We start from the raw sequence: 27,487 nt of genomic DNA, 5'->3' as shown, positions 1-27,487 counted from the left end.
GCCATTTGTGTCTGTGTTGCCTGTACTATCAACCCCAACCCTGGATCAAAGGGAACTGTCTCTTCCTCCTGACCTTGCAATGATCAGGCAGGCTTCCCACCCCACCGCAGAAAGTGCCTGGGAGGGATGCAAACAAAGTCAGGGTGGGGAGAATTTAGGTAACACACAGAACGGTAAGATGCTCCTAAGTGTTGATCAAATATTTATCCTGACGGATTTACTTTAAGGAACAGAAGTGGAAAATTTCCCCCAAATCTAGACGAGTGAAATAAACCTCTGGAATATGTCATGTAACTTCTGCACAAAAGGCTGGTTGAAGGTTTAGGGGAAAAAATGACCCTTGTCCACCAGCAGAGGGCGAGCTTGGGAGGCAGCCTAGGGGTTCAGTTACAGAGTTCGACTCCCTGGAGCAATTTCTGGTTGGGGCTTCGGGAGAAGACTAGGCGATTTTTCTAGTTGGGGGAGTTTTCGGGCCACTCGTGACGACAGAGAAGATAATCAGGGACTCATTCAAATACAAACAGCGATGATGTGTATCTGAGCAGAAGCTCTCAGTAAATGACTCACTGGACCAAAATAAATGCAGGAGGCAGAGGTAGATTTCCCACAGTGATTCTCAAACTGTGGCCCTTAGACGAGCAGCATGGGCATCATCTGGGAGCTGCACTTATTAGAAATGCAGTCTCAGGCACAAGCCCGGACCTACGGAATCAGTCTGCAGTTTAAGAAGATCCCCAGGTGATTCTCCACACAGTAATTGCTTGCGAAGCTGCTCTCTACCAAGCCATTTACTTGTGCTGAGACTATGGGGTTTGTACTAACATGTGCCTCCTGGACTCAGCACTCCCTTCCTACATATAAAAGCTATTGAGCAGCCATTCCATTTGGAAGTGGCCTGTACCACTGATGTTTTTAATACCTAAAATTTTTTGAAATGTTCAAATGAAATACCATTTAATTATTTTTCAAAGCACTTTGATATACTGAAAGTCTTTTGGAGTAGCTCTCTAGTTCCCAGCTCTGCCTCCCTTTTCACGGGACGTGGCTAGCCTCTAGCATCGCACAAGTGGGAGAGCAGAGAACTCTGCCCTTGTCTGAATGAATCACAGACTTGGGGACAACTCCCTGGCCCCAACATCACCGGGCTGCTGTCCCTGGAATCCTGCTACAGCAGCACTGGGTTCTCCCTGACCTTTGGGTATTCAGGGGACCTCTGTTAGGGTACAAGTGTGGCTAAGATGCCATCAGCAACGTTTCAGCAGCTAAGGGCTTAACACTCACCCCTACTTCAGCACCCAGCTAGGAGGTATCATCTCTACTTTGAGGAAGAGGGAATGGAGGTTCACAGAGGTTAACCTGCCCAGCGTCACAGGGGCCTAACTCGCTGGTGATAGTCCTGAGCCAGCTGAGCGTAACTCCAAAGATGGTGACTTTACCTTAGTGGAGGGCACCAGAGCTTTCAGAATGGGGTGCAGGCCAGGGACTGGTGGGCCAAGTGGGGCCAGGAGAGGAGCGCAGGATGTCGGAAAGGAAGAGGGTGGTGTCGGAGGTCATTCTGCTTTATTGTGTGGAAGCTGGCTCTTGGGATCTAGTTGGGGTGAGTATTTCCCTTGGCTGGGAGCAGCCACCACGACGAGGGCAGCTCAGCGACTGGTGCTAATGGCTTCGCCTTGGTAATTCCAGCAGGTTGAGCAGGAGGGGGAGTTTACCCTGCTCTCCTCTGACCCCCACCTTAGTTTTCTTCTGATTCAGTGAGGACGCTAGCTAGACCGAGTTTGCCAGTGGGCAGGGTTGTCATGCCCTCCAGGAACTGTCTTGTTGAGAGTGGAGGTGGGGGAGGGAGGTGGGTTCGGCTGGGGTGGGGTGGAGGGATGGGGAGAAAAGGCATACAACTGTAATTGAATAACAATAAAAATTAAAAAATATATTTAAAGCATGTGCATAAAACATTAAAAGCACTAGAAGCCACATATTTTGCAATAAATCATTATGATTAAAAAAAAGAGAGAATAACAGCTATCTTGTTCTCTCTGAGTGCCTGTTTCCTCATTTTTAAATGAGATAGTAACGGTTTCTACCTCAATAGTGTGATTGTGAGGAGTAAATGAGTGGATACAAGTCAAGCGCCTGGCCTGTTACAACATGAATGTGAGCTAATATTATTTAATGTGGGTCTGGCGATTTATTCATCCCTTTAAACTGTAAAAGCCCCTGGTAGTCAATTTTGGTTTATTTTTTAATATATTTTTTTAGTTATTGATGAGAGAGGGAGAGAGAAACATCGATTTATTGTTCCACTTATTTATGCATTCGTTGGTTGATTCTTTTATGTGCTGTAACTGGGATCCAACCCACAACCTTGGTGTGTCGGGATGATGCTCCAACAACTGAGCAATCTGGCCAGGGCTTCAGTTTGGGTTTAGAAGGAGCCAGAGGCCCAGACACGCTTTTAGCCCGAGCCAGTGCTCCAGCACACTCACCAGTCCCTGCCCTGGGGACTGTGGGCCCCTGGCTAACAGTAAAGCGGCCTGCCCATTCCCATTCGCTCTCACCCTGAGGCATATCCCCTTGGGGGAACCCCACTGGAGGAGGGGTATCTGGGTCATCCCAGCATTCCTGAACACACAACCCTGATTATAATGATACCATCCCATCGCCACAGTAACTTCTGCCCTCCACACTACTATTGCCCAGTTCAAAGTTCTACAAAGCACTGAGAGTCGGATGAAGGGAGCAACAAATCTCAAGTGGAAAGTCCCAAGGGGTCTCCAAGGCTCCCCACAATCTGAAACAACTACAGCACACCAACTGGAACAGCCCGTGGTCAGGCTCATAACTTTTTGCTAAGAGCTCATTCTGAAGCTTAGAATACATTTATAAACAGAATCACTGATTCGGTAGATGAAAAATTGTATGAGGCAGTTAAGAGCAGTCAGGCTGAGGGAGAGTAATGCCATCGTTCACACTTCCAGAAAAATTACCGTCACATTCAGGCTAAGGGCAGCATTTCAGCGAAGGGGCTCCTGGGAGGGAAAAGCCAAGAGCACGTGCACACACTTTACTTCTGTTACTATGTGTTTAGTTTGGCTGTTGCTGAGTAAAATACTGGCTTAATACAGAAAAGCTTTTAATTTCACACTAGGGAGCTAGGCTAAGCACATGCCCCTCCTCAACGCGATAAGAATCTATGAAGTGGGGATAATAATACCTACTGAATAGGGTTGTAAAGACTCGTAAAAGGACCTGTGACGTCTAGTTCAGCACCCAGTACATTTTAAGTGCTCACAAAATAACAGCTATTACCCTGTTGGTTATGTGTTCTACGTGATTATAACTGTATAAAAATAGGTAGAACAGACGCTGGAACAACATACATCAAAATGTGAATAGGTGTTATCTCTGGTGATTAGTTATGTTTTTATTTAATACATTTCTGAATTGCCTCATATCTATATAATTTTTATTTCCATAGTCACAAAATACTAATAATTTTGAAAATTCTATAACTGTAACAATTTTTCAAACACAATATACAGGCTTATAAATGTGTCAGGCACTTTTCAATGATTCCATCCAATCTTCCCAACAAGCACAGAGGGATCTATTTTCAACCTACACTTTATAGAAGAGGAAATTGAGCTACATAAAGTTCAAGGACTTGCCTGTGAGTTACAAAGCCAGGCTCTGAATACAGGCACTATAACCAGGGTTTCTCAACTGGGGTGGCAGATGGGATGGTGGTTAGAAAACGCAGCTTCTCCTTCGTATTCTTCTGTCTCTGTATGTCTGTCTATCTCTCTCTCTCACACACAGCCCTACTGACGCCCTGCCCTCCCCTAATGTTGGATACAGAAGGCACAGACAAACTCAATGGAGGGAAGAAAACAGCCTTGGGAATGGAAGATAGGAAGATAATAGAGAAGTCACATACAGACTTGGCCCTGAACTGTGGACATAGCTGTAGTTTGCTATGTCGTGTACAGTAAGCCAAGCAAATCCTCAAAGGCTCTTACATCTCAGAGAACTCAGCCGTAGGTATGCAAAGTGTCAGCCTAACTAACTAACTGAATTGGATTTCTTTTCAGCAACAGATGGTCCCGTGCATGTGGCACGCCAGTCTCCGTGACAGGGAAAGGCTGGTGAGATGTCCGTAGACTGGTTAAAACCAATCACAGGCCCGAACGGCTTCCAGCATAGTTGCATGCTTGCTGAGTGTACTAGAAACATTAAAATCAGATGTTTGTATTTGTCTTTGCCAAACTTCAAATTAATTATGTGCCTGTAATTTGGAGGGGGCTGTTCAAATGCTGGGGCCCCTGGAGGGCATAAATAAATCAATAACAGCTCATTCGGCGTTTGTAGCATCTTTTTCTTCAGGTCCAGTTTAAAACAAGAGCTTGTTTTAGAGGGTTGGATGTGTTCTCTTGCACACAAGGCTGACTGATATTAGAATCTTCGAAATGTACTGTACCCAGGGACAAATTCGTATCACACTTGATCCTTGCAATCATCTCCCAGCAGTGTGTGAAAGGCTGTTTTGGAAGCCATTGCACTGGAAGGTCGCCAGTTCAGTAATGCAGAGGCGCACTTGTATGGTTTTTCCAGGGGCATCGTGAACTTTAGCTTTGGCTGAAACTGTCCAGTCATCATGTGGATAACCCTTTGTCACCTCAAAGTCCTACTTAGGTTTCTTCTCTGACCCCTTCTTACAACACAAATGAGCCTAGAGGCCATTATGCTGATTGAAATACGCCGGTCACGAAAACATAAAAACTGTCTGATTCTACTTATTTGAGAGTTAAACTGTCAAATTCAGAGACTGAAAGTAGAATGTGATTGCCAGGGGCTGAGGGAAGGGGGAAACAGGGAGCTGTTGTATCATGGCTGTAGAGATTGTTTTAACAAACATTTATTATTTTTTAAATTTGTCTTTCAATTGCAGTTGGGAGCACCTGTAGTCACAGGTTCTGCCGCCCAACTCCGTCCCTCCCTCCAACCCCATCCTGATGGGGGCTCTGGAGCTGAGGGACAGCCTGTTGGGGGCAGGGCCCTTTCTTGCCAACTAAGCCAGGAATTTTTTTTTCTTCTTTGACTCTGGTTAGGGGAAGGTGAGCCACTGTCTTCTTCCTCTAAACATTTAGATGCTTTAGATGCTTCCTCTAAACATTAACCTGAGGAAGTTAAATAAAACAGAGGCTCAGAAGGAGGTAAAACAACCCCCCAGGGGACATACAAACACAGTCCACCTTAATCAGCGTGGCGGCGTTGGAGATGGATGAAGAGGGGCCCCGAGACTTAGTCTGAGCAGCAGCTGCCACGTACCAGCTGTGTGACTATGGGCAAGTCAGGTAACCACTTCGGGCTTAATTCATCACCGTTAGTAGGAAGAAAATACCTCCTCTGTCTATTTTAAAAGGTTATTAAAATACATGTAACAAATGACATAATGCATATGAAAATGTTTTAAAACTAGTCTACGGAGATAGTTCCATAAATACCAACCCTTGTAGGCTCTGGATTTCTTGTTAGATAAATGGGACAACTGTCCTCCTCTTGATTGGACTATGTAAAATTAGGGGTGATGTGTGTAAAGTGTGCAGCACAGGACCCAGCGCAGAGCAGGTTTAGTAAATGATACCTGAATGGTTTTCACCTACTACTGCTCCCTGTGAGTGGCGACCCCTGGCGGACAGGGAGGGACATGGGGCGGTTGTGGTGGTGAGAGGTTGAGGCGGTGCATGTATTTGATTCTGCCTGGCAGCATCCATTCCCCTGCCTTCATCTGAGGACACTCCTGTTTTTCCTTGGGTAATTTCCTTCCCCTTTCTCAGCCCGTGTGGTTCAGGTGTGGTGCCCGCTCTCCCTCCTTTCCTCCAATCCCTGCCCCGGCCTCCAGGCTGCATCAGGACGTTCCAGCAGGGTCCACCATAGGCCCTCCCACCTTCCCCTTGGCTGCAGTGATTGGTTCAGTGATGGACCCATGACCTGGGAATCCAGGAAAATGAACAACACAACCCTGGGTCTTTTTGATGGGCCCTTTGGCAAATAGAAACAGTTTTCTGGGAGGTAACTTAGATGGTGGAAGGAAAGCCTGGAACCGGGAGAAAATGAGGCCAACAAAAAGGAAAGTCAATCCAAGAACTAGAAAAAGTCAGACAATTGAACACATTTTAATATATAGATCCAATCAAGTGCAAACCACCCCTGGATGGTTTAGTTACTCGAGCTGATAACTTCACTCTCACCACCCCTTCCCTTTTTTCTTCTTTTTTTGCTGCTTGGTGTTGCGTTTCTGCCATTTATAACTGAAAGTTTTGATTCATGTAACTGGGACAGCAATTTTGAATTTCTCTCCCAACCTCAACAAAATCCCATGTGTTTCTTCTGGGATAATCCCCAAAGCAACACTCACCCTCCGTCCGAACTCTTCGCCTTGCTTCACTTCCTGCGGATAGCCGTCCACCAGGAAGCCCTGGGTGTGGCCGAGGCTGGTCACCATGGCCTCCCTCAGCAGCTCCAGGATGATGCCCTGCAGCAGAGGGACGGCAGTCAGGGCCTGACTCCCCCCACAACACAGCATTGCCCGGGGTCTCCTAGTGCCACGGCGAGCGAGAAAGCTTCAGACAAGACCAACAGCAGACAGCAACCTACGCTCTGTCCTCAATTCTAAGTCTCACTCTCCCCCAACCCACATTCTAGTGTCTATGAAACTGGCAGGTATCTTACAATCGGTGCTGGGCACAACGTAATTGTTAGTGTTTTTTTCTGTCTGGTATGTTTGTACTAGGTCTATTTACTGGGGTGTCTTAAAATAATGACATCTTAGGTAACATAAAACACAGTGGCCACACTTCCCATGGTAGCACCCGTAAATTAGGCATCATGACAGCTTAAAACTAGGCAAAACATGGTAGAAAATGCATTCACTGTTGACTTTTTTCCAGTAAATATTTTATAAAAGTTGACACCCACTAACTTGAGACTTTCAGGAGATATGAAGGAGCATTTTCTAGCGATATGACTTTCTGTTAAAAACTTTGATCTGACCTGTGCTTATGGCAAATAAGGAGGAGAGCTACGTGGAAGGTCAGGACGGATACAGGAAAGGTACAACCGGCTGCACTGATGGGAGGGTTCTGCTCCCTGGCTCCCTGGCTCCCTGGCTCTGGCAGGGTCTTAGAGGATGAGACTATCACGGGGGCGGTCAGAAACTATCCCTAGGGAATGGTGAATTAGCTCCTCATGAAGTTTATATTCTAGTGAGATGGACGGATAACACATGAACAAATAAGTACCTAATAAAGAGTCAGCCAGAGAGAACTACTAGGAACAAAATTCAAGCAGAGGTAAGAGATACAGGATGGTTAGGGAGGCCTCTTTGATCAATTGCGACAGTAAAGCAGGGATCTAGATGCAGTAAAGGAGCAAGCTCTGTGAACCTATGGAGAGCACCTGGGCCGAGGAAAGAGCAAGTGCAAAGCCCCTGTGGCAGGAACAGCGGGGCCAATGGGAGGAGCAAGGAGGAAGACAGTGGCTGGGTGGGTGTGAGCGAGGTGAGTGGTGCAAAATAGTGTGGGAGAGGGAGCCGGAGGTCAGAGCCACTGGAAGGACTCTGGATTTAATTTTAAGTATGGTGAGGAGCCACTAGAAGGTTCTTGGAAAGGGAACAACACAATTTGATAAACACTTTCAAGAAATCATTCTGTCTGCTGTGAAGAGAGGAGAGTGTAGGGAGGAGAGTGGCCACGGGGAAGCAGCTCCGAGGCAACTGCAATGGCTCTTTTCCTTTTAAGAGGGCCGTTCTGTCTCCCAGGTGGAGAGAGCAGACTGCAGCTGGCAGAGGGGGAAGCAGAGCTCTGCTGGCCAGCGGGGACTGCGCCGCGCAAGCCCCGAGTATAGACAGACCCTGGGACTTAGCATGGTGGAATGAATGTTTTTGCTCCCCTCGGCTTCCAGCTTCTCAGAGATGGGTGGTGACTTGAAAAAGGTATATAAAAGATGATATATAAATAATACATATACTTTACTGAAACTACACAAGGAAGATACCAAACTTCAAGAAAATGCTATCATACTCCCCCAAATAATAGAAACTTTATTTTCTGTTTTACAGAGGGTTGTAACTCTAGGCTCTCTTGTACCAGGCTTCTCTCTGCTTTAAAGATTTTAATTCTAAAGTGGGGACCAGTTTGGGGGGCGGAATCTGAAATAGGCTAATATTCAAGGAGCTGGCAGGGCAACAAGACAGAGGGAACCTGGGCCCGGACAACGCGGACCTGCCCATCTCTGGCCTGCTACCTAAGCGAGAAAGAGAATGCAGCCGAGGTCTGTGTGGGTGTCTTTGTGCCAGCAGCTCAGACTGAGTGCAGCACAACTAAGTGCCTCCCCGCGCTGGGGAGCCAGCGGTCGCTTACTGAGGGCACCAGGTTTCCGCGTTCCATCAGGTCTCTGATCAGTCTGCTTCTCTCAGATTCTGACAGCAGCTCATTGCGCAGGAGCTCACCAGGCGAGAGGTGTGTGAATCCATATTTTTCCACCAGCTTTTTACACTGCGTGCCTTTGCCGGAGCCTGGGCCACCTAGAAAAGAAGTCGCGTGTCAGACACGCATCCTAAGTCTGGTGTCTCCCTTTCAACTACGTTCACCGTGGTGGGCAAGGTTCAGGGCTTCCTTCATTAAACATGTAACAAGCACTTTCGGTTTCCCGGGAGCTGTGCTGGGAGATGTGGATACAATGGAGAACGGGGTCCAGTCCTTGCCCTCAAGAGCTCACTGTGCACAGACCAGCAAGCAGCCACCACCACAGGTGGTCTAGTGGGGAGGAGCTGAGGCAGCAACAGGGTCTCCAAGGCCCGCAGGACCCCCTCCCGGTAGAGATCCAAGTCAGAGAAGTTTCCTGGGGAACCAAAGCTGCCCGTGAGCCTAATAAAGAGTGAGTGCTCGACAAATGCTAGCTCTTGATTTTTAAAATTGCTTCCATTTCCAAACAACCACAAACTCAAGACTTATGAGTACCAAAAGCTTTCTGAAACATTTGAGAAACAGTTGCCAAACGGATGCCTCGTCACTATAGAACACTATGGTGTCATTTCCTTCGACAAAGGGACCAAGCACGTGATTCTGCATAACTACATCTGCAGACCCCCTTCGAATTTCAATGGAATTATCTCAATTGCCCCAATGTCCTTTAAAGCCCATGGATCAAGTTCTAAATCGTGCGTTGCCTTTCATTGTCTTGTCCTTCTGGTCCCCTTCAGTACAGAAGAGTTCCTTCGTTTGACAGTTCTGAAGATTCTCCAGGTACTGTGTAATGTCTCTCAATGAGGTTTTCTGCTGTTTTCTGGTTATTATTATTAATTCTGATTATCTACCATATTCCTTTGGTGAACATTACACGTTTGACTCTTTCCCTTACTTCTCCCACTTCAACTAGTTGCTAAGTTTTAAGATTTTACATTGGAAAACAATCATAGGTAACCTTTGCCAAAGCGTGTGGTACCAGTCACTGCCCTAAGCATTTCATGAGTATTAATTTAAAATAGTCTTGAGAATCAGGCACTATTATTATCCCCATTTTACAGATGGGGAAGCAAAGACACAGAGAAATGAACTCCGCTGGCTTAGGCTGGTAAGCAGCACGTTTACGGCTTGAAGCCAGGACTCTGGCTCAGAGGCGCTCCCTGCTCTCTTCCCTGCTTGTAGCAGAGGGGAGTGGGAGAGGCTTGGAGTCCAGCAGACCTGTTGGCAGGATGATTTGCTCGAAAAGCATATCACTTCCCAGCTCCATAGCATTTAATAGCTTCTCATTCCCCATAGAATAGAATCCAACCCCCAGAGGGGCATCCAACCTCCCAGAATCCAGTTGCATTTAACCTCTGCAATGCTGTCATGTCCAACCACGTACTGTCCCTTCAATAAACTACACTTTCCCAGTCACTGTGCTTTGCTTTTCAAGGTTCTCAGCCTGGAAGTTCCTTCCTTCCTCCTCTTCATCCTTTCTGCCATAAATGAGACCTCTCATGCTCACCTCTGGTGGAATGAGTGGTTTACATAGCACTTGGGTGCCCTTGGCCTGCCTTACCACTTGGTCTCCACGTCCCTCACTAGCACAGCACCTCGCACGCAGTAGGTGCTCCATAAATGCCACCTGAACCGAGGTTATCCTGTCAAGGGGAATGTTGAACCTTAAAAATGCACAACCTGATTGAGATTTTAGTATGGTAGTGAGGATTTATGACTTATTGTCCAATTTTCCTGGCTTGCCTCTCTTCGTATTCAAAGCTGCTTTCTTGGGACGTTTGGTAACTTCCCCCTTGAGGGACATTAGTTGTGTTTTTCATTAGTTGGAGGGCCTCTTATTCCCTCTCCTTTGCCTTGGCAGAAAGTAAAGTTAAAGCCCACATTTTCTACCTTCTGCTCATCCACACAGCTGCTATTAGCCAAGTGGGGAGGGTGAGCCCCCTCCCAGTGTTGTCTTGGACGGGTAGAGGTCACAGGGAAACAGCAATTACAGAGGCTTGCCAAAACAGTGCGGGCCACTTAGAAGGAGCAGGCGATGGCCCGCTAATGCTGCGTCCACTCCAAGCACCTCGGCTCCTGTCTGCGGAGAAAACTGAAATGGAGTGTGGGAACACAAGGAGACCACTCAGCAAGGAGTGCTTCCAGATACATGCATAAGGGGAACCAGGGGCCGAGCTCCTGCAGAGACCACGAGGGCTTCTGGGACCAGAGTTACCTCGAAACTCTTCCCGGGATGGCTGGAAGCCAGTCATGGGGAAAAGATATTTTCAGACTCGACTTACAAGACCAGAATGCTGAGTTCCAGTTATTTCTCTTCTTTCACCATCCTACTACTACAACTATTATGGGTTTTGGTCCTCTAAAATGTTATTTAATAAATCTCGACACAAAGGCAATTAAAAATCTTCAGCTCACATTAACAACAGCTGTGTGTTAAATGGCAGCTGCTGCCCCATTAGGAACCTTTCAAACCTTTCATGGGAGAAGCAGCTGCGAATTCTTAGCATTCTTTGGCCGAATGGTACCAGCACAGTGGAATTTTAAGTAATCTGCACAATGCCTTGATTCTTCCCACGGCTCCAAGCTGGAGAAGAAAGTGATTTTTATCACTGCGGTGAAGACCCACCGACTGCTGGCAGAAATAGGAGTTTTCATGTACTGCCACTTGTGCGTCTTTGAGGCCTTCACTAATTACTTTTAAACAAAAACCAATGGGGCCTTGATATCCCTCCAGGATAATTTGTTGCTTGGCAAAAATTCTTTTGAGGCGCCACATATCAGAGTGAATGGGCCGTGTTCTCTGGTGACAAGATGACTGACAGCAGATGAGGAGCTGTCGTATTTATGTCGTTTCACTGATTTTTAGTGCGTCATTACTCAAGGCCTAACCCCCAAGCAAACCTATGCCCAACATGGCATGGTGTGATTCACAAAGAGAGTCTGGAACATGAGAATCCATTTTAAAGGGGTCTGGCAACACTTCCAAAGGAAAAAAAAATTGGTGAAAAATCTTTTTTCTTAACCACCAGTGTAATTAAACAATTTTTTTTTCATGTGAGATCAAGGTGCCATATTGTGAGAGTGAAGACACTGTGAACTCCCACTTCACAGCTTGGTGTGTTATTTCCCCCTAAGTTTCCCACAGCACTGCATGGAAGGGAGGGAGGAAAGGAAGGGGCAGCTGCAGATTTGCCAGCCCAGGTGCCCACGACTGTGTTCTCACTCAGGCATTCTCTTTGAGGTGGAAGCTGCCTGCATCTCCTCAGCATGCCCACCTGAGCCACGGTTTCCAGGGCACTTTTTTATTTACTGGAGGAATCTTCTCTAAAGGAGACAGCTCCTGGTTTCATTAGCTGAGCCCTGCCCGGGAAGACCTCCACCCCCTAAGCAACTGTGGCAGGGTGCTTGGCCTGAGGGTTAAAAGGATGAAACAGCAAAGCAGTATGTTACAGCTCATTCTGAGCTCAGAAAGCAAGCCCAAACATGTGAGGAGGCCAGGTGGATAATTAGCTCACCCCCAATCCAAGCAAGTGCGTGTGCGTAGGTTTCTGTTATGCTCTTATTTCTATTTTTTTACCCTCCCCCGAGGACATTTTTTTCATTGCTTTTTAGAGAGAGAGAGAAACATCAATGTGAGAAAGAAGCAGCTATCCGCTGGCTCCCATACGCTCCTGGACCAGGAATCGGTCCACGTGCCCAGGGCCCACATCGACCCCGCAACCCAGGCATGTGCCCTAACCGGGAATCAAACTCCTTTCGGTTGTGGGAGGACACTCCAACCGACTGAGCCGCACTGGTCAGGGCTGTGCTTTTAGTTTTAAAGGTTTTAAATAGTAATGGCATAGAGCAGGTTATAATGTCCTTTGTTGACATTTTATTGTATCTTACTAATTGTAGGATGGAACCTGGAATTAAAAATGAGGCCTATTAATACAGCTCTTCATTTTGAAGCAGGGTGCAGCCAAGAGGAGGGCCCTAAGAAGGGATTTGTAATGGGGTCCAGGACTCGGGGTGTCCAGGAAACATTAGAAAAATGTATATAGGATGTCCTCACCCCTACAGGCCTGAGCCAGGGGGGATGGGACACATGGAACAGGGCCATTCAGAGCTGTTTTGGGTAGCAACAGCTTTGTAGCTAACCCCTGGCAGTCATTTAACATATCTATAACCTTTAACTGGTTTCATGGATATGTTAAATAGCTGTGGCCCTGCTTTGAGCCAGGGAGATGGGAGTGGCTTCCACCCAAGATGGGACTGGGAAGCCCCTGGTTACAGGGCCTGCGTGAGAGCTTGGAGATGATTGGCTCCAAGCCATGGGGCCACACCTGCCCAGACTTACTATGGCAGCCCAGTAAAGCTGGAAGAATACAGGGATGCTGGCAGGTGTAGCTGACTGTAGGAGGAGAGACCATGTGGCTCTGAAGGGAAGGAGAGACCATGTGGCTCTGAAGTAAAGGAGAGAGACCACGCGGCTTCAAAGAGTAGGGAGGACCACAAGGTTATGGGGGAGAAAGAAGAGACCATGCAGCTCTGAAGGAAGGAGTGAACCACGAGGCTCTGAAGCAAGTAGATAGATAGAGGTCCATGTGGTTCTGAAGTGGGGAAAAGGACCACGCGGTTCTGAAGGAGAGTAAAGAGGACCACGAGGTTTTGGAGTGCTTCTTCTTGCCACGCGGCTTAGGCAGCAGGAGAGACTTTGCAGCCATAGAGAAAGGGGAGAGAGGACTCTTGCTGCTGGGCCATGAGAAGGTGCCACATGGCTTTGGATTAACTAGAGATCGCAGCAGCCACACAGCTGATGGTGCCGGGAGCCTGAATCACGGACTTCTACTTCTTTTCCTGAGACACGGTACCCCGGACTGGGCACAGGGAGAGGGAAGGACTGTGCATCTGTGGGTATTCTAGAGGACTTTAGTATCTTACTGAAGACATTAGGTCATTATTCTAAGTTTGTGTAACTTTTGAATAAACAATTCCTTTCCTTTTCACCAGTCTCTGGCATTGAGAGACGTCTTTCCTCTGGCGGCGGGCATTGCGAACCTAGCAGGTGGGCGTGGGGGGAAGAAACCTCCAGAGACAGAAAGGCGGAATCCTTTCTGTAATAATTTATCGTGAACCACCCCCACCCTCTTGCTCTGTAACAATTTGACAAGTATCTGCTGGGCAGCTCATATTGGTCAGACACTGTGCTAAGCACTGGGAATAAAAAGACTCGGAGCCTCTGTCTTTTCAATCAGAGAATTCACTGTCTAATGGGAAGATGGCAGGTGGCCCAAGTGTCACAGAACTGTGTAGGGCTGCAAGCCTGCCTACAGCACTGCGAACAGCACTGCGGGAGCCCTGGGACAGACTCTTCGCCCAGGCAGAGGCAGGGGGGTTGGTGAGCATGCATAAGGACCTTGCCAACACAGGGGAAATGAGGAAGAGAAGGGGCTAAGTCTGAGTTTGGTGTATTCAGTGAAGTGACGTGGAGCATGAGAGAGTCCTGCAGAGAATGGCAGGAGGGGAGGCATGCGATGTAGTGGTGTCACTGGAAAGGGACTGGGACTGAGGCAGGCCTGCCCTGGCACAGTCTGGAATGTGTGGTTTCTTCACTTCATGCAGGAAAGATTTCTCAACTCGAGTCCACGTGATTGAGAGTACGTTTATTAAAGCTGGGGACACTGGAACAAAGTCATGGCTTAAGATAGAGGAAGACAAGGTCACAGTGACAGGAGTGAGTTTGGGCTGGGCTGCCTAGTCTCAGGAAAGGAAGTCACAGGAACAGAAGGGAGCCACCCTGGGCTGCCTAGACTTCCTTTCCTGAGTCCAGGCAGCACGGTATGACTCGGGTGATTTAAGCTACCCACTCTCTGGTTGGGGAGGAGAGGTGTAATCCATTTGCTCCTAAGTGTTCTTGGTTAGGGAAGATGAGACCTTGCAATGTATTAGGGGGCTGTTAATTGCTCAGCCTTTATGTAGCTATCTGTCTCAGTTTCCCTCATTCCCCTTGTCAAGGAGTTTCCTAGCTTGTTACTAGCCTGCTTCAGCTGAACGTGCACAGGATATATGCACCTAGTAGTAGGCTCTGGCATTTACTAGTCTTGTGGGTATGGATGAGTCTTTTACTTTCTCTGAGTGTTAGCTTCTTCATCTGTAAATGGGTGAGGAGAGACAAGAACCGGAGAGACAAGGAGAGTTCTCTGCCTCCTCCTACATTTGACTCTCCTTCATCCTCCTCTCCCATACCCAACCAGTTGCTAAGCAACTTTGAAAGGTTGAGTCTACCTTTGAAAAGTGGAATCTACATTTGAAAATTTCCCGTGTCCTATCTCTTTTCCAAGAAATTGGTGCTTGGTAAATGCTACTTATAATGAGGGGAAGTTGCTTCCCGCCTAGCTGCTCCTGAGTTACATCTGTAGGCTGTCACCAGCATATCAGGGCTTTAATGACACATAATCCAACAAGTCGGGGGACCAGCCATCACTTCAAGATGTCCAGACCATGTGCAGGTGAGATACACATCAGTGTGTGTGCATGAACACACACACACAGAGATATGACAGTAGTTGTACAAATACATGAATCTGGTTTAGAAAACTCATGAAGTTTTTCTCTAAGGCACAGGTTCCCCGGGTTCTAATTGCTCTTAGCAAAGCTCTCCAGGCCTTAATTCCCATCTCACCCCAGCCTCAACGTTCTTTAAACCTCTTCGGCCCCAATGCCCTTCATCACTGACCCAACTGATTTGGCTGAACCTGAGAGTTCATCGTTATATCAGTCTATCCTCCCTCTCTGATTAAGTCGTCTTCTCCCTTTCGCTTTTCCCTTGACCTTTTCCTTAGTTGTTCTTTAATCTCTTGGTCCTCACTGTGGCCTCATTGAGTTGGTCCACGCCCTTTGGGATCCACTTAGCTCCATAGCCAGCTGGACACCAGGCCCTCTCTAGTAACTTTGAATCCTTTGCTCCCTTTGAATTCTATTGTGCCTGCCCTGAGAACCACCAGCCTGCTCTCTCTGCCCAACCCATCATTTACTTTATATGCACCTACTCTGGATTGCTCAGAATTCCTTGAGAAAGTCAGAAAGCCAAGCCAACTGGGTCATACTATCTAATTTCATAATAGCTTTTAATGCTTTTTTGCAAGTATATTCCTCTGTTGCTGATACCACATTGGAAGTCCATGGATGGATTCTAATATAATTCACCACTGCCCTCAAATCCGCAAACATAGTCTTATTCCCCTCCTTCTTCTGAATTTTCAGTCTGTCTATCCACTTAAAAGGTAAAGATTATTTTTTCCCTCAACATTGTCAACACATATGTTTCTTCTATCCCTTCTTTCTTTTATTTGGAAAACTTTATACAAACAACTATTCAGCTTAAGGCTAACTTCTCTGCTTTGGCTCTTGTAACATTTTCCTTCACAGCATTTTTCATAGTATGTAATAACTATATATACACACACACACATATATTTACTTAGAGCCTGTCTTCCATATTAGACTCTGGTCCACAAGTATAGGATGTGGGTGTGTTTTACTCACCATGGTGCTCAAACACAGTGACTAAATCACAGTGGACAATTTACAATAGTGGCTGAAAAAATAAATAGTTTCCTGATGAGTGGATTCTCTCCTCCTGCCTACTCCAAACTCTTCACTCTCTCTTTCTTGTGCACATTAAATTTACTCCTCTCAGCTGATGCCAGCTCTTCTCTCTTCTGTAGAACAACATGCGTGGTTTTCCCCAATGCAAATACAAATATTTCCACCATGGTCTGCATCCTCTAGTTGTCCCTATAGTCTTTCCCCTTTTACCCAGTAGCCTAAAACTGCCTGTTTCCACTTCCTCCTCTTTTGTTGACTCCTTTTACTCTTGTAAGCTACCTTCTACCCTCATCACTCTCTGAAACTGGTATTTTAAAGTTCGACAGTGATTGCATAATTGTCGTATTATTTAATGACCCTCTTCTTTTTTGTTGATAGCCTTTACTATCTTTGACTCTTTAGTGGCATTTACCACCACTGAAAACTTGAAATTCTTTCTTCCCTTGGCTTCCAGGACACACGGTTTACATACATTCTCTTCCTTCCTTTGCCAGGGAGAAGCTCGCAGAGTAGAAAGGCTTTATGCTGGGATCCCCACAGAAGCGTGCACACTGTCACAGGCAATTGTTAAATAGGACCAATATCTAGGAGCTGTGTGGCCCCACAAAAGTTCCAACTCTATTTCCTTCTACATAAAAGGAACGCTGGACCAAAGGATGTGAGTTCCCGGTTCACAGCTCAGACCTTTATCTGGTTCGATGACTTTGATCAAATTTCTCATCCTCTCCGAGCGTCAACCTCTTCAATTACAAAATAGGGATGATTATAATGCCTATTAGTTCTGAAGGCAAAATGAGGGAGTACATGTAAATTGCTTGGAAAAGTAGCTGGTACAGTATAACACTCAGTAAGCATCCTGATCACTATCTGTTAAATGAGGCAGGTTCTATTAGTGAAGCTGAACCAAACTCCCAGCTCTAACACTCCATGCGCTAAAAGATCAGACGCAGCATTTTTATATAGTGGTACTATTTTATCATCTTTAAGGCTGGATAGTCTTCACAGTGGTAGCTGGTGAAGGTACCAAATGTCCTTCGCAAATCAAAGAATCCTATGTTTAGACAGTCCGTGGAGTTGTTCAAATCTATCAGATTTCTAACCCTTGAAATACAGGGTCCAGCACAAATCATGACCCTGTTTTATCACAAAATCATAAGCATGCAGTTCTGTCACATCACAGTATCACACTCAAGCACACCCCATGACATGTTAGGTGAAATGTTCAAATTAAAACTATCCATGATCACACCCATATCATTACCCAACCAACCACACTCACGCAGGCGTCACTTCTGCTGGACCCTGTGTTTCTTTCACTATAAATGAAAATGGGCTCCAAGGACAGGTTCGGATTTTTGTGACTTAAGGATTCCCTCCCGAGGAAAGCTCTTACGCCACCAGATCGTGGACTGTTGGTGCTCTCGGGACGATGCTCAACCACTGTGGGCCCTGAGCAGTCTCTTTCAACGTTCTGTGTTTGGGATGAGCTGTGTCACCATGCTGTTTCTGTAGGCTGTTGCTAGGAATTGACTCTCTCTGACCACAGACAATTAGGAAAAACACACCTTTACCCTCAGACAGCGTCTCTATTAGCCTGAAACGCACTACTGCTTCAGGTTATTTGGTGATAGGATGAACTATGCCAGTGATAAGGTCAGCTGAAGGTTATAAGAAAAAACTTTATATGGGACTGGAAACTTCTGATAGCACGGACTGTGCCCTATTTATCAGTGCCTGGTGTACAGTAGGCACTCAACAGTTGTTAGATCAATGAATGAGTGAATGAATGCATAGTGAACAATCTGGGAGCTTCAGAAAGGTAGCCCTATATATGACATTGGAAATCAGGAGATTTTTTTCTGGATCATTCCTGCATTGGACTGGCCGAGTGACCTTGAAAGAGTCACTTTGTCTCTTTGGATGCTAGCTTTTTGGTCTATGAATTGAGGAGTCTGGATTAAATTAGGAGTTTCTTGTGTTATTTTGTATTCCCCTTCCTAAATATTCCAGTTTCCCTTCCATGGTGCTCCTTCCTGAGGAAAGATTACTCATCCCACCTTTTTGAACTTGATTCCCAAATGACTTGCTTTGGCTAATAAAATGTGGGCAGAGGTGCATATGTGTCATAGTTCGGCAAAGGGTTTCTTTTATTTTTTCTTTTTGTGCCAGTATACGGTTTTCCATGTTTCTTTTCTCTCTGCCATGATACCGGCCATGTTTTAGACGGCAGGGACTGGATCAGCATGGTCACCTGAGTAAAGCCCAGGCAACTGCTGATGAGCACGTAGCATTAGTCCAGACAGGGAACAGGAGGACGAGGAGGAAGAAGCGGAAGAAGAAACAGCTTTGTTGTTCCACACCACAGTGATTTTAGGAAGGCTTATTTGTTACTACAGTATAACTTAACTTCTTCTGACTGATGCTCTCCCTAAATTAACTGTGTATTAGAATCACCTGGGGAATTAAAAACTGTCTTGAATCAGTCAATCTGTGAACCTCTGGGGTTGAGGCCTGGGAATTTAGTTTTAGACAGTTTCCCAGGGGAAATGTACAGATAGCTGCAATTTACTCTGAGATGTGCAAGGAAGAAGCAGCTGCACTGGCGGATGGATAGCGGGCGGATACGTGACAAAACAAGTCACAGTGCAGTGAAATGCGAATGGTCCAATCCACGTGGTGCGTATACAAGTGTTAATGATAAAACTCTTTCAGCTTTGATGAATGTTTGAAATATTTTCATAACCAAAAGATGATCTTTTAAAAAAATTCCCCTGATGATTAGCTCAATTTGGAACTTCTAGAGGAGGAAAGCGATTTACGGTGAACTCCCAGTGGTCACTGCAGGGAGTTTTTGTTGATACTTAGTATTCACAATGTAATAATCCCGAGATATTTATTCTATCATGAATTAATGCCTGGCATGATGGTTAATAAAAATCCTCACTGCCTTATCAATAGAAGGGCCACCCTGTCTCTTGCAGATGAAGGAGCTTTTTGTTTTCTCAGCATCCAGCCCGAGAAAACAGGAGGGGGACAGCGGCCTATTTTGTACCAATGGAGTGAGCGGTTCAGAGACAAACTCGGTTGAGAGGTCATCGCAGACTGTTCAGACAAAGGTGTCTGGTTCGCAATGCTTTTGACTTGGTATTTGACCTAGTAAGTCTTCTCTGTGTTCTGTTTGTAATAATTCGCCTAATCCGTACAGCTGTTGGAAATAGGTGAGGTCTGTAACTTCTCATGCCAGTGAAAAACTGCCCAAGGGCCACTGTGCCCCGGTAGCTGCTAAGCTGTGGAGCTGCTCACGTGAGGGAGTCAGACAGACTTGTTCAGAAATGCACCGCAGCCCTCACTCAGCCAGGTGCAGGCCTTCCCCACGGCCCCATGACATACAGGACGAGCACTTCAACGTCGCTGAGACGTCCTTAGACCAACACTGTCACTGCGTGTCTAAAATTCACACTGACTCAGTGTCCTGCATTTTTAGTTGTGATATCTGACAACCCTGTCAGGCCCCACCACTTACTAACCTGGTGACTTTAGGGACATGATGTCATCTCTGTTTTGACAACTCAAACAGTGTATGATTTTGTGAATCATAGCTAAAACCCACCACAGGCACAGTGAGACGTGTGAAATGTTTAATTCAGATGAGACTCTGAAATTGGATTCCATACTCTAACTCTTAACTTCAACGGAAGACAAGGGAGGTTCAGGCCTTGGGAGACAGAAAAGGGCAGGTACCACGGTGGTGGCTCCTAAACATTCCTGCCCCATGCATCACCCTAACCCCCTCCTCCGCTCTAACCACCCCCTGCCCTTAAACACCCCTCCACCCTACCCCTCCTCCTCCCTAAACCCCCCTCTGCCCTAACCCCATCTCCAAACAGGGATGGAGACAGGACTTCCAGCCTACCCGCAAGGAAACACCACTAACAACCTGTCCTTTGTTTCTCCACCCAGCAGTCTCCAGGGCCTGCTTCAGACACAACTCACCCAGCTGACAGACTGGGGCCTTCCAAAATGCGCTTCACCACCGGCTCTGCTTGTTTAGGTCTCTGAATTCTTGGACTTCATCGTTCTAGAGTGCTCTGTCCCTTCCACATTCTTCTTAAACTTATGAAGCCACTTCACTTCCTTTTTTGGAGCCCTCCCCTATGATCTTAGGCATGCATTGAAGAATATAATTGGCAATTTTTAAACTTAGTTTCTCCCTTCTATTTTTCCTTCTTTTAGAGAAGATAGTTTTTCTCCACTGTGAGAGAAGTGTATGCTTTTTATTGAAGATATAGATACTTTTGAAAAAAAAAGTTCTCATGACCCTAAAGGTAACTGATGAAAATACATTTTGTTTTGCATCTTTGTAGCCTTTTCTCTGTGTGTTGTTCTCTGGTCTGGTTTTCATTAGGAATCTGTCCGCTCTGATATTTCTCCTCTTTGGGCTTCTGCATTCTTATTTGAAAATAAACTTGTTGGACTTGATAAGTTCCAAGGTCATTTCCCGCCCTACCAGTCTATGTTTTTGTTTTTGCCAGAGATCTTGGGAGAATACTTGTGCTTACAGTGTTTTGTACTGTGAAAGGAAGGGAGGATATTGCAGACAGGCAGAGGCATATTTGGTGGATGTTAGTTGTATTACATCTGGGTTTTGGGTTCAATTTGGGGCCACACCACAGAAACCAATTCATCTATGCTGTGACAAGAATATAAAATTGGTATCACCTTTCTGAAGGGCAATTTGGTTAATATAAGTCGAAAGTCTTTAAAGTTTCCACATTAATGAGTTTATCCTAAGGGGGAAATTTTCATGGATATTCATTATAGCATTTTTAATTAAAGCAAAAATTTGGGGGGAAATGTACCATAACAGGAATAAACTGAATAAGTTATAGTATAGCAATACAAAGGAATAGTATGCAATCATTAAAATGATGTATTCAAAGAAGACATACAAATAAATACATAGAGTATGATTCCATTTATATGAAGTTCAAGGCTATCTATGGCTTTCTTTGTGGGGGACAGTGGATAAAAGGGGGCTGAAGGGAGCCTTCTGGGATGCTGGTTATGTGTTCATCCTTGATCTGCACATTGGAAGATGGGTACGTCCACTTAGTGAAAATTCATCAAACTAAGCACTTACGATTTGAGTGTTTCAGTTTAATTACAAAACATATTTTTAAAATGACATATTCAGTTGTACAATTTTGGAAGGATGCCCATGGTACTTTGTTAAGTACAAAGAGTATGTTTCAAAGTTGCATGACCTCATTTTGATGAAAAATGTGTATTTTTGACTGAGTCTTAGGAAGACCTTCATAAGGACAGAAGCTGTCTAACAGAAAGAGACCCTCTCACCTGCAGGAAGACCAAGAGAAGCAGCCAGTGCCCTCCACTAGGGCTTAAGGCTAGGCCAGGCCCTGCCGAGTTTGCTGACACCACAGTGGGGTATGGGAGAGGAGAGGTGGCATTACAGGGGCTTTGGTGGGTAGCCCGAGAGGCATCGCTGGGTAGGCCCCAACGTAGCGTTTCAAAAGTAGGGCCGCAGCCCCTGCCCGCTTGTCAGGCTACCGTCCTGGCTTTAAGACTGGACTGCAGACTTCTCGGAGGCCCAGCTTAACTCTACTCTCTACTGCTGCCATGGCCACTGGTGGTAGCTCCACAGAGGAGCACCTTCCGTCTATTATTTTGGTAAACTGAGTCCTACCAGGGATAATTAAAAACCAAAACCAAAACGAAAGGGACAAACCCACTTTCCAGGCTGCTAGGAAAAGGAGGCCTGTGTTAAAATCTGCAGTAGATCTTTTCTTTCTTTTCTCCCCTTTTCTGCTCAGTCCTTTCACCCTCAACCTCTCCCTCCCCCTAGCTGTCAGCCTGCTCTCTGTCTATGAGCCTGTTTCTGTGTTGCTTGTTAGTTCCGTTTGTTCATTAGATTCCACATATGAGTGAAATCATGGACACAGACAACAGTGTGGTGACTGTGGAGGGGACCAGGGGGTAGGTGGAGGTGGAAGAGTGTATAGGGAGGATAAATAGTAATGGCAAAAATACAATGGTAAAAATAAAAAATGTAAAAAATAAATCAAAAGTAAAAAATAATTAGCAGTACAAACACAATTTCTTTGTTCTATTTTATTCTAAAAAATTAAAGGTCAGGATTTAAATGGACACATGGCTCTCTGGGATATATGTTTACCAGCCTCCCTTGCAGATAAAAGTGTCCTTGTGGCCAATGGGAGAGAAGCAGAAATGGTAAACACAACATCCAGGAAGTGACCTGAAAGGGAAGGCGGGTGTTCTTCTCCCCCATTTCCTCTTTCCTGTTTAATGGGTTTAGGACATAAGGGCTGGAACACCGGCAGCTATTTTAGAACATGAGGTGACTCTGGAGAAGCCACATAGAAGAGTAATAAAATATTTCCTTATTTCTGACAATGGGTGTTTATTTACCACAACTGAGCTTGGGGAACTTGGGGACAGTAATTTTCTAAGGATCTCGTCATGTTGCATTCCAATCCACCCATCCATCCATCCATCCATCCACCCACCCACCTACCCACTCATTCATTCTAATTATACGGAATGTCTACTAATTGCCAAGTTCCTCACTGCTTAACATTCTCTTCCTTTCTCAACAACACATGTTGGAATGAGGGGCAGTCTCAGGGCTTGCCTCAATAGCTCCACCAAGACCAAGCTGAAACTTCCAAGAAAAACAAGACCGTATTTTACATGCTGCTCTTCTGTCCATACCAGTTTCTCATGCATTCACTACAAGAGTGTGTCCAAGCAGGAAAATATGCTGTTAGACTAAATAGGTTCTTTCCGTTTTAACCCGAGGTCATTGGGCTGGTGTGGATGAGTGAGTGTGTGGTACTAACTCGGTAATCAACTTTCTAGTGGAAGGCATCACTCAAAGCATGGGACAACCATGAGGAACATCTTCAGAGTCAGTGCCCCCAACAATATGAGAAAAAAATAATACGTGGGTCACAGGAGCCTGTCATGTTAAAGCAAAATCACTGCACTCAGTTATAAGAATCTTCTTTCATTGTCTCAACCACCTGATGTTTGGTTTAAAAATATTCCATTTAGAGCTAAAATGATGACTCGGACTCTTGTTTCTGGAGCTTGAAGAAAATGTGACATTTTTGTAAGGCTAAAACAGTCACTGCCTCCTGAAGGACTGGCTTGTTATTCTGCTTCATTCCTCAAAGCTACACACGGTCTCCTACGGTGAAACCTGTGTTGTTTTGTTGTAAACAACTGCAGGAATGTGTCACAGGAGAAAGTGGCAGCCTACAGGCAGGTTCACTCCAGCTGGCCCTGATCCCAGCCAACCATAGCTGCTCCAGGTGAAGCCTCACTTAACAGGTCAGTCTCTTAGAGAGTAATTGTTTTTTCTAAAAGGGGAATGCCTCACACATTTTTTGAACCTTGTTTTAATTTTTAAAATATTTTATTTATTTATTTTTAGACAGAAGGGAAGGGAGGGAGAAAGAGAGGGAGAGAAACATCAATGTGTGGTTGCCTCTCACACACCCCATCCTGGGGACCTGGCCCACAACTCAGGCTTGTGCTCTGACTGGGAATTGAACCAGTGACCCCTTGGTTTGCAGGCTGGAGCTCAACCCGGTGAGCCACACCAGGCAGGGCGAGAGTGCTTAATTTTAACAAATGACAGCAGAAACAGATGCAGGCACTCACCCAACCTCTTCACCTCTGTTATGGCTCCCCCAGCTTGTAGGTATCCTTTCTTCTTTCTAATGCGCCTTTCTCAGGATCCTCTATTTCTTATTGTCTCCCCTCACTCTGCATATAATAGTTACAATGATAGCTCATGCTTGTGAATATTTACGAAGAGCACTGACATATTAACTCAGTTCATCCACGCATCACCCCCATGACCTCGGTACGCCCATTACTTCCACTACAGGTGAGAAAACCAAGGAATGGTGGGTATAACGATGTTGTCCAGGGCACACAGCAAGGACACGGGGAGCTGGGACTGAACTCAAGTAATTCATAGTCTTGACTTGACTCTCTTTTTATAAACATGCTTGACTCCCTCATATTTTAAAAATATTCCACTTTTGACCTTCCTTTCCTTTAGAAACTGCCCTAAGCCTTTCCGTTCTCAGTCAGGTTTCTTGAAAGTGTAGTCTGCACACATCCTCATTCTCTTACCCATTCACCCGGCTCCTTTCTGCTCCACTGGAACTGCTCTTGCTGGAGTCACCAAATACTCTGTAGTTGCCCAACCCAACAGATGTTTTTTATTATATTTTATTTAACTTTCCCAGCTGGAAACTCTCTCCACCCTTGCCTTCTACGACACCATTTACTCTTGATATCCCACTTGCCTCTCCGTTCTCTCCTTCTTCGCTCTGGCCCGAGGTTTTTCTTGGACTCCAGGTCTCAGTTCTCCTCTGGCCCCACTCTCCCTCAGCTCACTGGGGGACCTCTCGCTCACATATAGCTTCTCACACCGGACACTGATATACTGGTGAACGCCGCATCCGTGCTCACAGCCAGAACTGCTATTTTGGGTACCAGATCTCAAAAACCTCTTGTTTAGTGGACATTACCTCATGGACGTTCCATAAACATCTCAACCTTAGGGTGTTTTTTTTATTTTATAACAGCTTTAAGATTTTTTAAATTGATTTTAGAGAGAGAGAGAATAAGGGAGAGAGAAAGAAACAGACTTGTTGTTCCACTTATTTATGCGCCCACTGGTTGATTCTTGCATGTGCCCTGACCAGGGATTGAACCCAAAACCTTGACGTATTGGGACGATGCTCTAAGCAATTGAGCTACCCAGCCAGGGCTGTTCAATTTTAAGATGTTTACAGCTGAATTTTTTATCATTCTCTCAAAACCCATTTAGTTTCCACATTCCTTATCTCCTCAAATGGCACCTCTGTTTACCTGGTTGTCTAAACGAGTCACTTCTGAGTTACGCGAATTCCTCTCACTCGGCTGTATACACAATGGATCTTTCGATCTTATGGATTCTACTTCCAAAAATCTCTTGGATCTGTTACCTCTTTTCCATTTCAGCCGCTTCCTTGTTCCTCACCTGCATGACCCTCCAGACGACCTGCCAACCGGCCTCCCTGCTGCAGCCCCCTTAAAGTCTCTATATTCTCTGTCTTAGGCTATTTTTCCTCCACCTCCATATTAAGCCATCGTTTGAGGTCAATATACAGTCAGTGAACTCCACCCAACACCCAGAGAACATCTCAGAGGCACCAAGCTTCCTCAGCTCCACCACCACTACATTCTCAGGCACTTGCTCACATTGCCCATGTCCCTCCGAAATATAATCCTTTTGGAAATGTTCATTAAAAAGGTACCCATGATATGTCTTCTTAGTAAAAGATGCAGGGTACATATTCTGAAATCCATGTGTGTTGGGAGGAGGTACAGTAATGGGTCTTATAGTTTCTTGGATTCAAATCGTTTCCTGTTTTGAGGTTTATAAGACATTTCCCACAACTGGGAGAAATATGGCTGGGGCACGCAGATGTCTGCCTTATTGATATTCATTTGCTGTCTTACTATTTTGCTTTTGTTTTCAGACACCCATAGCTGGATATATAGGAACAAAGTAAAATGGAAAATTGAGGCACTTATTCAAATTACTATGGCAAACTCTTCCTTCGCCCACTATATTCCCACAACATCACCTACATTTTGACCTCGTTACTACACGTCTCCATACACTTCGAGGCTCTGAAGTCTGAGAAACTTGGCCCGAGTCTTAACTCTGTGACTTATTCACCGTATGACTTTCGGAAAGTTGCTTAACCTTTCTGAGCCTCCATGCCTTCATCTGTAAAATTGGAAAGATTGGTGTGAGGATTAAAAAAGATAAAGACAGCATGGTATCTGGAACATATAATTCATCAGTATATGTTAGTTTTAATATTTTTATGAAGTAATTAACATACATATTCTGGGGGTAGAAGATGGAGACCCTGACTGACTTTTGTTTGCGGTTCACTTTCTTAGGGCTATGTCTCTGCTGCACGCGTTTCCAAAGAGAACAGCTAACGATGTGTCAGCTCTCTGGCTGCTCAAACTTGGGGTGGACAGAGAACAAATATTATTTTGCCATTTAATGGAAACTCAGAGAGCCTAAAGGATTGGACCCACAGAGCTTGGACACAAACACAAGATTCTGGGTGTTCTCTCAACTCCAGTACTGGATCCTTCTAGAGCCTGTAGCAGCTGCCAGTGTCCGCTGGTCATTTTTTGTGGATTGCAGAACAAGCAAAACAAGCTGTCGGTGAGTTAGGCCGAGAGGTGTGGTCTTGACTGAGTAAACAGGCTGAGCGCCTGAAACTTCACTAGGTGACCCCACTGGTGAGCTAATGGTGCTTCCAGAAAGATCTCAACAAATGGGCAGGGAGACCATGACTGTGAAGGTGTGAGGTCTCCCTTCACCATACACGGATAAACTCACCTGTGCTCTTTTTAGCAGCAATTTGCCCTTCTGGATGACTCAATTAACTCAGCAACATTCCTTTCTTTGAGAAAATCATTTAAAAAACATAAAGAAAACCCCACTTCTGCCATGTCATGCAGTGTTCCAAAGGCTGTTTAATGTCTTGTGAATCTCACAGTTTGTTATGCATAGTAAGCCCTTGATAAAGGTTTATTCATTTGGTCTGATTACAGAGAGTGTTTTGTTCTATTTCAACATGACTTGGAACCTTTTTACAATGAGAAGATTTATATTATTAATTAGGTTTACTGTCTGCACACAATGCCCACATTTCTCCAACGTCAGAAACACAACCATGGTTTATAAATGAATTTGAGGCATTCTTGGAAAGCGGCCCGGTATCTCTCCCCCTTTACCCTCCCATCCGGAATAGCCTGGACTTCGAAAGTACAGGTGTAGGCCCAGGAGAGTGTGGAAGGGGCTGAGTAACTGTATCCTTTCAGGGGAGCCAGAGCTGCGGCAGTTATGTGGCCGTGTCTAGAGCAGGGATGGTTTCACAGTGATGGCGGGCCACAGGCTTTGGAATCAGATGGAAACTCACTTCTCTGTGTGAACCCAGCTTAGCTTACGAGCTGCCTATTTTCACTTCACAGTGGAAATTCAGTCAAGTCCAGCCTGGTTCTCTTAGTCCAGTGCCATGATATCTGATAACCTCGATACTCCAGTTTTGCTACAAACTAAATGTTTATGTTTCCCCAAATTCATATATTAAATCCTAAAGCCCAAAGTGATGGTATTCAGAGGTTGGGGCCTTTGGGAGTTGGTTAGGACGTGAGGGCGGAGCCCTCATGAATGGGATTAGTGCCCTTATGAAAGAGGCCCTGGAGAGCTCTCTCTCTCCCCTTCTACCATGTGAGGACAGAGCAAA

At 45.6% G+C, this 27,487-nt stretch overlaps 1 protein-coding gene across 2 annotated transcripts in view; it reads right to left on the bottom strand.

Moving 5' to 3' along the window:
• The window catches only part of AK5 (adenylate kinase 5), a 202,144-nt gene that overhangs the window by 17,245 nt on the left and 157,412 nt on the right, over positions 1–27,487 (bottom strand). For both annotated transcript variants that reach the window (XM_024565514.4, XM_024565515.4), the window contains exons 11-12: positions 8,415–8,578; positions 6,413–6,529 (exon numbers count right to left, since the gene is read on the bottom strand). In XM_024565514.4, the coding sequence (XP_024421282.2) occupies positions 6,413–6,529; positions 8,415–8,578 (281 nt within the window). The remainder of the gene's footprint in view (positions 1–6,412; positions 6,530–8,414; positions 8,579–27,487) is intronic.

Source organism: Desmodus rotundus, chromosome 3 (assembly GCF_022682495.2).
Source record: "Desmodus rotundus isolate HL8 chromosome 3, HLdesRot8A.1, whole genome shotgun sequence".
Lineage (NCBI taxonomy): Eukaryota > Metazoa > Chordata > Mammalia > Chiroptera > Phyllostomidae > Desmodus > Desmodus rotundus.
The sequence above is the reverse complement of the archived record's forward strand: the minus strand, read 5'-3'. Positions and strand labels throughout refer to the sequence as shown.